Source organism: Mchenga conophoros, linkage group LG11, assembly GCF_057382185.1.
Source record: "Mchenga conophoros isolate Kocher_MC1m ecotype Shallow Benthic linkage group LG11, M_conophoros_male_GT1.1, whole genome shotgun sequence".
NCBI lineage: Eukaryota > Metazoa > Chordata > Actinopteri > Cichliformes > Cichlidae > Mchenga > Mchenga conophoros.
In genome coordinates, this window is record NC_140536.1 from 26,790,929 (window position 1) to 26,807,161 (window position 16,233).

Consider the following 16,233-nt stretch of genomic DNA (forward strand, 5'->3'; position numbering starts at 1 on the left):
ATTTAACACGTTATCCGAGGTCTGTATAAACTTAGCTGTAGCTCTTGGGTTTTTGCTGTTTCCCTAGAACATTGCATAATCTGACCTTGGAGCGCATTTGCTGGGATGTCCACTCCTGGGAAGATTGTGGCACTGTCTTAACACACAGCTGAATGCTCCAGACCAACAAACTGGAAAAAATATGTGCTTTATAGTGGTGACCGGACGTGCTGATAATCAAGTAATCAGATGCATTTGATTAGCAGCTACCCTCCACCCTGTCCTAATTCCCATGGAAACTTTCTTTTTTCACATGTCTGTACTCACATGACACCCACTCATGTCAATCTTGTCAATGTCATATACTGAGGTTATATTTGTGATCATATAATCAAGTTTTACCTTATACCCTGATTCATCTAAGGACTGGTTTTGTTTAAATTGTCTTCTTTCATATGAACACACTGCTTTTATAAGTACAAGGAAAAATCTTATATGTAATGATGTCTTCTATTTTCACGAATGAATGAAGACAAACAGCATATTACATTATTATTTACAGTTCATGGCAACCAACCTTTCCAGTGTCTAATACAATCTTTCTCATGTCCTCTACTTGAGGATTTCTAAGAAACACAGTGATAAATTGGAACTTGGCAATAATAATGGGCAAAAGCCAATTTGGAAAATGAATATCTATTCTGTTAATTACAGTAATTCCCCCAAATAAGCTGAGGGACCACTGAACAGTGAAGTCCAGCTTTTAATCTGAATAAAGTCTCCTATCAGTCATCGTATTCTCCTCTGGCAACAAGTATGAGGACCATTGTGTCCTTTGGGAAATGTATTCCCAGAAAATCATATTATTATTTTTAAAGCCTATTTTTCCTTTCCTGACCTTATCTGCACAGGTTAACATACTTATCACATTTAATTTGAGAACATGCAATATTTAGTTATAGAGTTATTTAAAAAAAATCTAATTTTCTTGCATTTCAAAAGACGCAAATTGCCTCGACTCATTCAGAGAAGTGTTAAAGTAATAGTGACAAAGATGTGAAAGAAACAGAGTGAAAGAAATGTTCGAAGGAGGAAAGAACACCTGTGAAGTGAAGCAAATAGAGGATCAGTCGGCAGCTTAAACATTGACAGATGGATGGTAGATAGAAATAAACACATGGCCTCAGGGAAGGGGAGATGGACAGTGAGAAAAAAGATAGAAGGAGAAACACAAAAAAGAGAGATAGCACAAGAGAGGAGGAAAGCGGTAAAGAAAAAAAATGAAAGACCGACAGAGGAAAAAAATGAGAGTGGGAGGACATGGCACACTGAAAGGTAGGACCTTCATTATGCAATGAGGACAGACAAGGGAATAACACGCATAGAAACACACACACACACACACATAAAAAAACACACACACACACAAACCACTAACATGCTCTTGTTTGCACGCCTACACACCCAAAACACACAGAAGCACAGATGCAGGCTAATTCAGAGAGGATTGCCCAAATTACACAAATGGGAGAATTTCTCTTGCAAATGACAGCATGCGCTCTAATCTGCTGACCTTTGAACGAGGGGAGGACAGCACTACTGGGAGAGCAGAGAGAGGGGACGGAGAGGAAATGTACTGACCATGATGCCCGTGAGCAGACAGACTCCTTTGCCACAGTAAGTATGAGGAACCATGTCTCCATAGCCAATAGACAAGAAAGTAATAGAGATAAGCCACATGGCTCCCAGGAAGTTACTGGTCACATCCTGGGCATCATGATACCTAAAAAAAAACAAACATGTTTATTGTTAGAGGATAAAGTCAGTCAATAGTAAAACATCTAAATAATAATAATGAATAAAAACAAACAAACAATAACTGTCCCACTGGTCCTGTCTGCGAATGTGGGCGTCTAACCGAAATAAATGTTTCCAGCAATTTTGTCTGACGCATAACACATAACTGCATCTTTTGCCTCCATCGTTCTTGCCCTACGCGCAACACTGTTACCATAGCAACCAAACCTGGTGCAGATCTGAAACAAAGTTTTTCTTTCAATAAACTATTCAGCAGAAATATAATAAGATGTAACCTTGCTTGCTAGCAACATATATATTTGCTCTGAAGTCTCTCTATTCTCTAAGACTGAAAAGTCACATCTTTGGACGCCGTTCGAAGCCATTTAGTTTTTTTTTTTTTTTTTCTTCATTAATTTGATTTGGAAAGAAGCAAAATGCCAGTTTCTGCCAGTTGGATACGGACCAACCGAGGACTCCCCAGCAGCCGGGCAGTGATGCATTTAATCAAGCCTATTAACCAGCTGACATTTTCCTACATTTCCTTGATTTATCTCCAAAAACATTTGAATACATCTCCTTTTGCTTTGCACTTGATGGCACATTACAAGCATTAAATAATCTGTAAAATTTAATTATCAATCTCTTAAATGTAACCGAACAACTGGATTTAGTGCTCTTTAATAACAACAGAGAAACAGATATGTTTGCAAGCCGTTTCATTTCTGAGCGTCTGTCTGCTGGATGCAACAGCGGTCGATAAATCACCAGTCTGTACTGCCATGTGTTTGCTGCTGTATTGAGTATGATATGGATTTCTCTTAATGTTTTTTTCATGTTATATATATATATATATATATATATATATATATATATATATATACTTATATGGCATGAAAAACACATATTGTGAGATGTGAAATAGGAAAGAATGAAAATAAAGCTGTAACACACTGTACTGAGCTGCTATAAGCATACTTTTAGGTGTTAATTAATATCTTTGTTAACAACTATACATGTGTAAAACATTTGCAACTGGTGTATTAAATTACAGGAACTGTTTGACTTGCTTATCTAATCATAAAAACCAGTAAAAAACAAAAACCCCAGCTCTGTCCACTTTTCAGAGTCATTGCATCTGTAAAACCACAATTTTGTGTACATTTTTACATTAAATCAAAAAAATGCGATATAACATGTCAGTTGGTGATCTACCAGCCGCAGCTATGGTTTTAAATCAAAAAGAAAGACTTAAAAGCGACATCAGTCACATCTCTGTCATAATAAAAGTCAGTAAGCTTATTCAACGTGATATTTCCAAGGTCAGGACATTTGAGCTCAGAATGTCTTCGGGAATTTTAATACACATTTTTGATGTGGGTGCTTAAACATACCTGTGGGTTAGTTATTCTCGTGTAAATGTATGAATCTCTATGAGGATTTGGCACCGTGTTTGCTCATGTAATGTTTCATTACACTGTGGTGAGGAGAGCTATATTGTACTGTTATTGCTATCTCTTTTTTACTCTTGACAAATGATCAACTATTAAGTCCTTAATTAGGTCCTTAGTGTCTGACAAACTATGTTCGAGTGTCCCGTAACAATATCAGATTGTTTATTGCTTAGAAATGCCTTATTGGAGGGTCATTAATGTTAATGAATGTTTTCTTCAGACACTATTATATTGATTTTTAATTTTTATTTTTAGTCTGACAAGCAGACAAATGAAGTAACAAATCCATTGCCTGAACAACTGCTGAGAAAGCCTCATAAACTGAAGTCTAAAGAGGGATTATGTTGCACAGACGTCTCAGATTATAGATTCTGCCAGTTGAATTTAATTTCTGAGTTGAATTCCTCATCTGATCACAGTCCAACACTCACACTCATGTACGCTCATGTACACGCAATAAACACCAAATCACAATCGCAAACGGACCAGCTTTAGTGCTAACCTCTCACACACTCGTACGGTCCAGGCAGCAATGATCCACAGAGAGATGCTGAAGACCAGCAGCACCGTCCCAGGGCAGATCGTCATAAGGGTTTTCATTACAAACCGCGTGTTAAAATGGACCTAAAAGACATTTAGAGACACACACATACACACATTGCTTCACTTTTTTTCCCCAGGAGTTAATCTTGTGCTGCTCTGAATCCTTATCCTGCACACTGTTTCCCAAGCGGACTTGATGTTTTACTAATTAGTCCTCTGAGTAGCTTTTGATAGCAGCACTCAGAGAATCTCCACTATAATTGGAGTCGAGATCAGGGCTTGCCCTCTGACTCGGGTCAGGTTATACGGTGTCTTTGAGTAACTGGCCTGTGTCAGTGTACTTTTTTATCTCTGGCTCATTCATCAATAAGAGGCAGACAATCAACTTCTGGCAGATGGATCATTTGATGCTTGAGCCCTGGAAGGCTAAAGCAGCTGATAAATGAGTTGTCATTTACAGCTGCACTTCAGTGGCAGCTTCACCTTCCCTCCACGTTGATGCTGCCTGAGGGTCAGAAGAGAGCCGTCGCCGATACACGCGCCACCTGCTAAATTACTCGTCTAAAAAAATCTCCTCTATATCTCTCCCGCTGCACTTGCTCTCCTCCATCTAGTTTGCACGTTTGCAACATGCAACATCTCTACTTCCTGATCTTACAGCAATGTTTGTCGTATAAAGTCATTACAAATCTGGCATCAGCCATTTGTTGCACGACTTCAACATATTTCTGCACTCATACTGCAATTTCATTCTAGTTCTTTCTCTTCATGGCCCATTTGAGCTGTATGCAATAACTTGTTTCCATTTCACACTCTCATCTCATATTGTATTATGAAAGATCCACCACAGCTTAGATCTAAGTCTCTCAGCACAGTGACAACAAAAGGACAGGAAGGGGATTTGAAGCGGTAGATGAAAAGAAACAGCTGGACTAGAAGGACAGAAGGGGCAGGAAGAACTTCAGATAGTTAGAGCGAAAGAGGCCAAGGATAAAAGGCACAACATAGACACAGGCTTAATTCAGAGGAGAGAACTCTTGACCTTAATACCTTTACAACTCCATCACCTGTTTCCAGCAAAACCTTTCACATCCACACTTTTGAAGGCATACCGCTCAGAGAAACATCTACAAGATTAAAACTCTCCTGACCTTATTGAGGGCACCTATACTCCTGGAGGAAGCGTCGGTGAACAGTTTGCTGTGCAGAAGCATGACTCTGGCAATGAGGTAGAGGCGCAGGAACATGGGCACGCTCAGCACCATGTCCAGGTCAGCCTCGGCCTGCGAAGGCGCGTACGAGAAGGCCAGCCGTGCCCGCCACTGAAACTTAAAGTCCCCAGGCACCGGATGCACAGCAGAAACGAGCAGCTCCAGGGCGATTAGCAGAACCCTCTCCATCGTCATGGCGATTCGCCAGTCGTCTGCTCCGTTGTCGATGACAAACAGCTGCGGGGACAGGAAGGACATGTGGATAGTCAGTTGGGGAAAGGAGTTACGCTTCTTTTAATGTGTCGCTGAGAAAACTTTTCATCGTGATGCTCGGTTGGCACGGTCCTTTTCTCATCAGTACAGCTGACTAATCTGATGATTAAAGAACGCACCTGCAATTCAGAATAAATGTCTTCCCTGAGATGGAAAACACCATCCATTTAATCAGTAATCTATTCAGTCCCCACACAGTGCTTTGGCTCATTTTCATATAACCTGAAACTCTTCTCTTGCTAAAATTAAACCAAAGATGCTGATTCATCTGGAGCAGTGGCTCTTAAGCTAAACAGGTTTCTAATGATCAGAGAGACAATATTTAAAAAACAAGGGCAGTATGCTGTGATTTCAGCCGGTCTCATGGGCACATGCCAGCGATGACTCTGAAACCGGTGGGACACTGAGCCACTGCAGATGGGGCTCGGACGACCAGGGGAAAAATATGGAGCGAAACTAAGTTGAATGAATGTGATTTATTTGTTTATTTTTTGCAGGGAAAATAAATAAACAAGAGTCTGCAGATGGTACGGAGCGGACTTTTTTCATTAAAATTAAACTTAGATCCTTTTTTTTATTGTTAACTATTGGTAAAAAAAAATTAGAAAAATTGTGTTGTAGGGTGTGAACATTTTTCAGCTGTGTAAGTGGGCCAGAAAGTTTAAGTTTAATAAAGAAGGCCACTTTAATTGTGGTTTTCCCTCCTCGTACGTTGACGTTCGGGTTTGTAATTGCTGTGGTTACACTTGATATTGTCACCAAAGCCATCGTTATAAGGAAGTGGTAAGAGCAGGTTTCATTACGGGGGCCGTCCTCCAGACGGTGCTGACAAGAGCTAGGGGTTAGGGAGGAGGAGGTGGTGGGGTTGATGAGAGGAGAAGGCGGAGGAGGAAAGAGATGGATGAAGTGCAGAGGAAATGAAGAGATAAAGATAGGAATGAGGAAATATCAGGTCAGAAAGGGCACTGCAAAAAATCTCTTTGTTCTTTAGACACTTTTGACTTATTTGAGGATTATTTTTGTTAACGCAAAATAATATTTTTTTTTAAGAAAGCACCATTTTTGAAGCTCTGCATTTGGGATAAGTTGGAATTTTGCAGTGCACTGGCATACATTTTTCACCTCTCAAAACAAAATGCTAGGACTCAATTGTAAAATTTGTAAAGAGATTACTGCTGGGGGGAGAAAAGGTTAAGGAGCGAGAGAGAACCAGAAAGCAGAGACTAAAGAGAAAGGTCGGGGCATGGGGAGAGAAATGAGGAACTCCCCCGCTGGAAGTCAGCTGAGTTTACCAATTGATGTACTGCCTGGAGAAACAGCCAGTGCTAACAATTGCTCTTTACCACATGATTCATCTCAAGGGCTTTTAACCCACACCAACATTTATTTAGGAAAACAAAACAAATACAACAAGAGGTCAAATGAAAGAGCAAGCGGCCATGACAGCTGTATGTGTGTCACAGCCACCTGGTCACTGTCGTGATGAAGCCGAACTGAAGCTTTCTCAACCACCTACATGCATGCACCTCCACATTAATCATCACCTTCGTCTAGCACGGTCGGTTGCATGTTGTTCTACTTCTATTACATGTATGCACACATGCTGACTACATGTGTACAGATACACACATATGTAGCCTGCGCACACACCTGAGCCATTTTGCAAGCTATCATTTGCACCAAGGGTCAAACGCTGGCTGTACTCTTTAATGGTCTCACACAGCCTATGTGTGCGTGCGCGTATTTGCATGTGCGTGTGTGTGTGTGCGTGCACTGTACTTGTGTGTATCTGTGTATGCCTGGGCGAGTTGGTGAGAGAGTGTGCAGACCCAGCCTCGTCATGGTGACTGTTGCCAAGGCGACAACATCAAAGAGCAGCCAAGCTTAATTAGGATCCCCAGTGTGTGTGAGAGAGAGAGAGAGAGAGAGAGAGAGAGAGAGAGAGAGAGGGAGAGAGAGAGAGCCAAAAAGATGGAAGGGAGAGACGCGGCAAGAAGACGGAAAAAGGAGACACAAGAAAAGAGACTGAGGTGTGTACGACAGCGAGTGAAGAGGTACAGAGACGAAAGCACAGACAGGTTGTCTAGCACCCACCTTCCCCGCAATGGTTTTGGGTGTGAGTGACCCCTCAGATTTAGGTGACAAAAATCTGTTCACAGTGTCACATTATTGGGACTCACCAGCCATTTAGAGCAATAGACTTAATGTTTATGGCTCATGTTTGGGAGTTGTGTAATCATAGTTGTGTTTAAGTTTAGAATAAGTATCCGGTGTAAGTCATGAACTCCTGTGTGATAAAAACAGGTTTTCCGTGTTCACATGAGTGTTATCCATGCAGTAAAATGTATGTATATATTCATTCATACTCACACGTTTTGCCCACAAGCCACCTGTCATTCATTCTTTTCTCCCTCTGTATGAATTTGTGTTTCTTGGCGTCTTTCTGCCTCCATTTTTCTTTCACCATCCCTCACTCCTGTTCCCTTTCTTGCTGAATGACATTTCTCCAAATCAAAACGGAGGTGATCCAGTTTCTTGCCACAGGAGGAAATGAGCACCTCTCCCTTCCTCTCTTTCTCTCCCCCCCCTCCTCGCCTTCCCCTTCTGCCCTGTCCTCCCGCACACTGCTGCTGCTGCTGTCGGTCTTTTCCTGGCTAAATCGCCATGAGGAAGGGATAAATAATTAAATTCCATTAGGAAAGTAATCTGTCAATTGGAATGAGTGAGTGCCACTGCCCCCACATGACCAAGACAGAGGGAAAGGATGAGGGAAGAGAGTGTGGGAAAAGTGTATGCATGTGTGCACAGCCATCAGGAGACAAAAAAGACAGGAAGAGAGTGAAAAAAAACCATAAAGCGCCTGGTAACAATGATGAGGATGAAGAGAAAATAGATAAATTTAAAGTCTGTGCCATTACAGGCTGAGGGCAAGGGGCAAAGAATATAATGGAAAGCAGACAGGACAGAAGGAGGTTAAAGGAAGAGGAAAAAAATAAGCCTGACAGCAAAAGACAACGGGGATAAAAAGGAAAAGGAGAAATGTGCAAAAATGACAGCACCAAAGATAGACTGAGATTTCTCCACAGGTGAAGGTGTGAGGTCTGACAGGACACTCTCCACCTAAAGCACTCCCTGCTCCAGCTGCTACGTCTGTAGCCCGCTGGTCAGTTTGTGACCTCTCCATCTTTTCTTCTCAGCCATCCAACCATGCCTCAACCATTTCTTGCTCCCCCCAGGCCATCGTACCTCTCTAATCGGGTTAAGTCCCCGATTGCAGATGTCTCTCATCACGGAACCAGATGCAGCACTGGTCAGACCCTACCAAGCGAGCAAGCAAGGACAATTTTGCACACTCGCATGCACACAAGCACGCATACGCGTGCACATGCACACATCCAGACGATCCTATAAAGTGCAGCAAAGACTGAAAAAAGAGACAGTTGCATGCAAATCAGCCTCAAGTCTCCATTTCCCATGGGAGTGAAAAAAGACTAAACCCCAGTCTGGGGCAGAGACAGTCCTAATCACTGAAGGAGATGATGATAGAGCGTACACTAAAAAGCATGCACACATACTCTTACACACAGTCACAGCTCTGGGGGGATGTCTGGGTCCTACAGCATGGAAATCCCTAGAACAGGCAGAAAATAGATTCACACACCCTGATATACGTGAATATTCAGAGAGGATAACACACTTTCCCTGACTGTGATTGCAGCTCTGAGGGAACACCCCTGTGGCTGTTTCTATGAAAGAGGAAACGAAGGGGAGAGGGTTCACCAAAGTGAAAAGGAAGTGTTGGAAAGTGCGAGAGATGAGGAAAGGTATGTGTGCATGTGTGATGCTGCCTCGTTTGCCACCAGTCTAAAAACAGTAAGTGGGAGAGAGTGAGGAGAGGTTTCCAGCAGCGTTGTCTGGAGACCAGGAATTTCCTCAGCGCGAATACACGAAAGACAAACTGAGATGTGAGCAATGGCCAGAGGCTTCAAATCCCATGTGATAAATTAACAATTCCTAGAAGTAAATGGTCAAAATGCTTCCTGCGCGTTACGAGTCTAAAGTGGATGCTGTAGTTTACCTCTTGGTTGTAGTTTCAAGGGCAAATGTATATTGTGCCAAAAATGAGAGCAAGACATCATAAAATAACCGTCCCACTATTAGACATCTTATGGCTGCACTTCACTTTAAATAACAGGACACAGCCTTTTTGGAGGGCTGCTGCTCACTTTATTACCCTAATGCCATCCTGCCTGCATTTGAGTAGCTGTGAGTGCCAAGCTCGTGTCTTCTTGATCAATGGACTGCTTCTAAAATTTTCCAAAAGTAACTGAATAGTACAGCTCTGTAATGCTTAAAGTGCACTAATGGACTGGAGAAACATCCCTTTCTCACACACTCTCTTAGCGTTTCTATTTGATTAATTTCAACAACAATTCAATTTTTGCCTTTCACGTCTGGATTTCTTTCAAGTTTATGAGCTAAAAAAATGATGCATGTGTGTGTGTGTGCGTGTGTGTGTGTTTGTGAAGAACAGAGGCGACTCGTGAGTTATCAGAATGAATCACATAACAGAACTTCAAATACATGGAAGTCTCTGGACGCCACATCAAACACAGCTGAGATAAGGTGAAACTTTCTGAAATATTCTTTTTCTAAGCAAACATTTAGCCTTTGAAATCATCTATCATTATCTTTCGAATCAGCCAAAGGATGCTTGCAAACTTTGGTTTTAAAAATTCATCACTGGCTAGACTAATGCTACTGTACATAAATCTCCAGTAATGCTCCATTATTTCTATCCATACTCATGCATCTATTAAATTTATACTAAAGGTGTGTGGTGATGCTGACGCTCAATAACCACAACACTGGGATAAAAATCTTCTATAGTCTGTTTACTGACTTTATCTGGTTACAGTTAAACAAAAGCAAGTTCAACCTCAATCATCAAAAATAGAAATCATTCATTAAAGAAACGTATTGTCAAGGATGACAAATTAACTATGGTTAGATTATTGGACAGTGTTGATTTTCATGCTGAAGGCCAAAGAGGCCAAACCCTGGTTGTTTTGCGTTTTTGATACACTTCACTCTTCAGTAATCAGACAGGTGTTTCAGATAGCAAGCACAATAAACGGAGCTTTCTGTTATGCGTGCAAGAAAATGACGAAATGATTCTTCTTTTGGCTGCTTCCTGTGGGTGTCACCACAGCGGATCATCTGCCTCCATCTCACCTATTCCAAGCATCCTCCTCTGTCACACCAACCCCTTTTCACCTCCTCTGAGAGTTTCCTCTTTTCCTCCTGCCTCGCAGCTCCATCTTTAACACCCTTTGTCCAATACATCCACGATCCTTCCTGTCCATGTCCAAACCAGCTCAGCCTTTTGTCTCCAAGCTCCAGCCTGAGCTGTCCCTCTGATATGCTCTTTTCTAATCCTGTACTCACAGGATAATAACTGACATGATAATGCACATTATCTGTACACTATCCTGTCAAATATTACTTCCAGCACATGACTGCACAATGTTGATTGTTATTATAAAATAACGACAACATCAGCACCTAGATTGATTCTCTCTAACCCCCACTTCTAAGTTCTGCAACTACCACTGGTCACAAAATCAAGTTGGAAAATAACAGCAACTGCCAAAAAGCAGATGTTAGAACAACTGGAGAAACTCTGGAAACTCTACGAAGGCAAAAGGGAAGAAGGGACCTACGTGAACAGATAAAGAAAGAGAAGATGGAGAGTGTCAGAACTGGAAAGTAAGTTTTCCTTTGATGGGCATTCGCTCAGTGGAGAGTGCTCTGGTAATTGAGTTGGTTCAAATAGTGACAATATTTCTCCGCGATCAGTAGGTAACAAAATCTTTCTACTCATTAGCCAAATAGAGCAGGTGTTTTAAAACAGAATGTGGACCTTTAAGCAAGTGCAAGAGGCAGGGGTGCACAGGAAGGTGTCGACTGCCACTTAAAATTCTCCTTGAAGCCCAGGAATTAATTTGAATACTACCCAATTTTGCTGAATTTATCATTCATCCTTATGCCTGCTTACTTTTTAACAATATCAAGTTCCCAAACATAAACTGTGAACTCGGAAGCAACTTGGAACTTTTGACAACACACAGTCTTCAGAAACTGGCGACTAATACGAGTCAATATACGAGTCGATATTATGAACAGTGTCGGCTGTAAGAAGTCACCATAATACCTTTGCATTTTTCAGTAATGCAGTAATTTAACGAGTTACCGTACTAAATTCAGTAAACACATTAAAGTCAGAATTATGTTGTTACTTTTGTTATAAAAGATCCTCAGTTATCTGCGTGACGGGTGGATATATGAACCCTTTTAGTTTTATTGCAAGTAAAGACAAGTGCGCGATGGTAAAGTGCAAACTGGACAGAAACAACACCGCTTTGGCTCTTTGCAAACATCTGCACGGGCAGCATGCTGACATAAAGTGGTGAAGAACCATGTTAAATCTGAGTGTATACTGACCCCCAGGCCAGCAGCCAGAGCTTGATCTTCAATGGGTAACAAAGGCAGTGATGAGCTGTCAGATTGCAGCTTTGTAGACCTCATTTCTATCTATTCGTGCTTCTAAAGTAGAATCACAGTGCAAATCATATTCAGTCTTTTTGGGTTGGTTTTCAACTGCTTTGTGTTCAGATGGATGCACTTAAAGACAGACCGTGTGTCCTGATTAGGATTGGGATTCCTGTGGTGGTTGTGTGAAAATGCATTTGAATTCCTGTTAAAGAGTAATGAGGAAGTAACGTAACAAATTGACTAACAATTTACTTTCTCTGGTGAGGGATTAAGTCATGTACTGCATTCATTTTTATAAAAGTAACAAGTAATGTGTAATACATCACTTTTCTTGGAGTAATGACAGCAACGCTGGTTATGATAGCACATGCTTATGTAGCCACTGACTGGGATCACATCAATTCAGGCAAATAAACAGACCTCACACAGATTCATTTGGAACCAAAATGACAGAAATACAACAACATATATGATTGTTTATTTGAACTAAACAATCTTATATGTTCCTCCTCCCCGTAATTGAAGCACACATGTACAGTAAGTGTTGCTCAAAATACAAAAAGAAAAGTATGCACACATTTGACTTTTGACCAGATTTAGGCATCACGATGTAGGTTCAAATGGAGAAAAACATTTCCAGGGTGGTAACTTGCAGAGTACCCAGCACACATTTAACATGCACTTTTCCCTCATCCACTGAAGGTCACTTAACATTAAAATGTAACTATAGGCCATAACACAATTTGCAAAAATGACCTGTGGACAGTTTCATGCTTTTCTGACAAATGCAGGAGAAGCTAAATCTGTGCACTAACCCTCTAAAGAAGTCTTAAAACTACTACAAAGACAAAAAAGACCCCAAAAAGGAAAACAAACAACAAAAAACACGCATCACAGCTGTTAATGCAATACTACCCAGCAGGCATCTGAACTGGAACTGGAAGGAATAAACTGCTCCATTAGATGCTCAAAGTATTTGTTCCAGACGGCTCTCTGGTAAAATGTCATCACTTCTTCAACAAGCCCCATGCAGCAGGGTCTGATGGCCACTTGCAGTCCTGTCGTTCTCTAAACCTAAAAGAGAATTATGGATTTGATCAACTGGTCTCTGAGTGCTATTGACACCCTTTTCTCAACGAGAAGTCGGGGCTCGGGAGAGCCTGAGTGCCCTGGAGGGACTTTCCCTGCCGGTTACACGATGGACGGGTGGCAGAACTGGAGGACCGTGTGCCTGGCGGGACTGTCGATCGAGGACGCTGAAGATATCTACCTATTCGGAACCATGATAACAGGGTTCATGCTGATCGGCGTTGGCTTAGCCCTGGTTTATCTGACATGTCTGCCCAATGTGATGTTTGTGTAAAGTTGGTCAGAAGGTTCCTTTGTGAGTGCGCATGCGCCATTAGCGTGCTGCCTGCTGTAACCCCTAATTTCCCTCGGGATGAATAAAGTATTCTGATTCTGATTCTGATTCTTGTGCTCTGATGCAAATCATACAGTGGAGTTGGAAATATCAGGCAAGAGGTACCAATGAGCACCTGAAAGAGCACTTGAGAAGTGTAGATTTTTGCAGAGACATTATCAGAACAAGAAGAGACTTTATTATTCCTCACTGAGGAAAATAAGGAGAAAACTGTACAGATTTGCACGTTTTTCGAGGATCATATCAACATTTCAGCAATTTGTAGGTTTTTGTGACATAAGGACTCAGATTAATGCAGCATCGTGGATAAAAAAAATATAGGGTAAAAACACAGCCTTATTTATCCCGTATTATTTTATCAATGAAGGCAGTTTCTTCTATAAGTCTATAATTAGTAAAAGCTTAATATAATTTACTAATGTTAAAGATTAAACCAGCATCTGTCAGGAATTTTAAATAAATAAAACAGAATGTAGACATTCAAATACAGTTCGCACGCTCTAATACTGAAGGTCTCAAACCCATCTGTGCTGCAAAAACAATTCACGAATTAGCTTTAGAAATCTTCTAAAATTAATAATTCAAAGAAGACTAAGATGCTTCTTTGTTTATTTTTAAAGGTTTAAAAGGGGATTTCTGAGGTGCACAAGCTCAATAAATTGTGCAATAACAACCGAGAAAACATAAGACAGAAGGTTTTTGTGAAAACCAACAGCAATCTGGGAAATAATTCTGGAACGTTATTGGAACATTTGGGTATTTTAGCAGTTTGGCAGTTTTGGTGAACAGGCCAATTTGTACTCCAATGACTGCATCTAAACATACAGTGAAGTAATGAAAATCAAAGTTACAACAGGAGCATCTTGTGAAAGTTTGTATTTGTCTTTTTTGGAGGGGGACGGTATTGTAGCATTCCAGTTTGCTGAATTAAAAATAAAAGAAGCAAACCCAGGAATGTCAGCGGAGCTCAGCTGACAGAGCACAAAATGTTCTGACAAATCAAACATTTCTCATGTCAGCTCCTTGTCTCTTTTCACTGTCACTTTTCACTGTGAAGCCAAAAGTGACAACACGCACACACACAAACACTTCTGCTTCACTTAACACTGAATTTTGAACTCCTACTTACCCCTATTTTATTTCTGCCGGCACCCAGATGCCAACCAGTGCTCCAGCTGAACGAAACACTGAAATAACGAATCAATTAGCTAAGCAGGCAACTTAAGTCATTCAGTCTTCTTCTTCCTGTTACTCCCTTTAGGGGCCGACACAGCAGCTCATCTGCCTCCTTCTCCATCTCCATCCCTACATTCTCCGTCACACCACCCTCTGTGTGCCCTCCCTCACTACATCCATAAACCTCCTCTGTTGTCTTCATCTTTTCCTCCTGCCTGAAAACTCCATCTTCAGCATTCTTTTTCCAGTATATCCACTGCCCCTCCTCTACACGTGTCCATCTCAGCCTCGGCTCTCTAACTATCCCATCAAACTCGACCTGAGCACTGACATACCCATTTCTAATCTTGTCCGTTCTGGTTACTCCCAGTGTAAATCTGAGCCTCCTGAGTTACTGTTACTCATTTCCCCCCAGTTTCAATATACATTCATGCAAAAAAGAAAGTTTTCGCAGGATTCTGTGCAGCGCTGTGAAAACTGAGCGCACCTCATAAATCAGTAGCTTGTAGAACCACCTTTAGCAAAATAACTTGATGTAATCATTTTCTGTACGACTCTATCGGTCTCTCACATTGTTGTGGAGGAGTTTTGGCCCACTCTTCTTTACAATATTGCTTCAGTTCATTGAAGTTTGGAGGCATTTGTTTATGCGCAGCACTTTTAAGGTCACGCCGCAGCATTTCGGTTGGGTTAAGGCCTGAACTTTGGCTGGACCACTGCAGCAGCAGGACTGCATATGGCCTTTCTTTTTTCATGTAGCTGTAATTTTTTGACTGTAACTTTGAGTTTGTTGTGACAATAAACTCCTCTTTTTGTTGTTGGAGAGAATTAACCAATCTCAATGAACAGATCATTTTTTCAAACAAATCACTAACAGATTTTAGTGAAATTACCAATTTTTGGAAGCAAATGTCACATGATTAGAATTACAGTATGCAGTGGTTGCAACCATAGAGTATGCCCATGATTAAGTAATAAGACTTTGGCGAAGGTTTTCTGAGGTTTAAAGCAATGTACAAGCAAAAAAAACAAAAAAAGACAAATTGGTAGCGCTTTTATTTATTGTCTAACTATTAGCCCTATTAAGGTATAAGCAAGTGCTTATTTCATCATTTATTTAGCATCAGTCCTCCTTAGTATTTACAGTTATATTATTACTAGCAGTTATAGGTGTACAGGGTGCAACAGTAAAAGATGGATAAACATATCAAAAGTTACTAATAATAATACTAAGGAGGAGTAATGATATGAGGTGCTTGCTAATAGCTTACTAATGCTTAATAGTGTGACATTATAAAGTGCTACCGACAAATGATTATGGTCTAAAATTATATATACAGTCGTCACAATCAGTTTGAGCTCCGCAGAGCTGTATTTCGAAGTAGAGGATATTTATAACAAAAATCACCACTTAATCAAAACAGACTCAAGTACTGAGGTGATCCTGGTCTCTATTAAACCACCCATTATATTTGGCTGACAATGTGGCCTTGCTTCATTTTATTAATTATCACTTTTAGCCAACAAGATTATTACTGTCAGAGCTATTTTTTTTCCCCCTTTGATGGCTGCGAATAAGGGGAAATATTTGTAATCTGTGATGATTACCGATGAGCTGCACTGCAGTCAAGATGGATTGTTTTTCCTTGTTTCATGCTGAGCACAATTACTTTGGGCTGTCCCCTGACAGATTAGACAAGACAGAAAGAGGAGGAAGACGAGAGAAACTTCCAAAAGAGGAAGGCAGGGAGGAAAGATGCAGCGAAACACACTGTGAAAAGGGGGCAAGATAAAAGAAGAAGATAAATGTGGATGAGTGTTA

At 40.9% G+C, this 16,233-nt stretch overlaps 1 protein-coding gene across 1 annotated transcript in view; it reads right to left on the minus strand.

Moving 5' to 3' along the window:
• Positions 1-16,233, minus strand: part of kcnn3 (potassium intermediate/small conductance calcium-activated channel, subfamily N, member 3) — a 64,520-nt gene that overhangs the window by 26,665 nt on the left and 21,622 nt on the right. Inside the window, exons 4-6 of the mRNA XM_085292032.1 lie at positions 4,925-5,221; positions 3,733-3,854; positions 1,621-1,762 (exon numbers count right to left, since the gene is read on the minus strand). Of these exons, the coding sequence (XP_085148158.1) occupies positions 1,621-1,762; positions 3,733-3,854; positions 4,925-5,221 (561 nt within the window). The remainder of the gene's footprint in view (positions 1-1,620; positions 1,763-3,732; positions 3,855-4,924; positions 5,222-16,233) is intronic.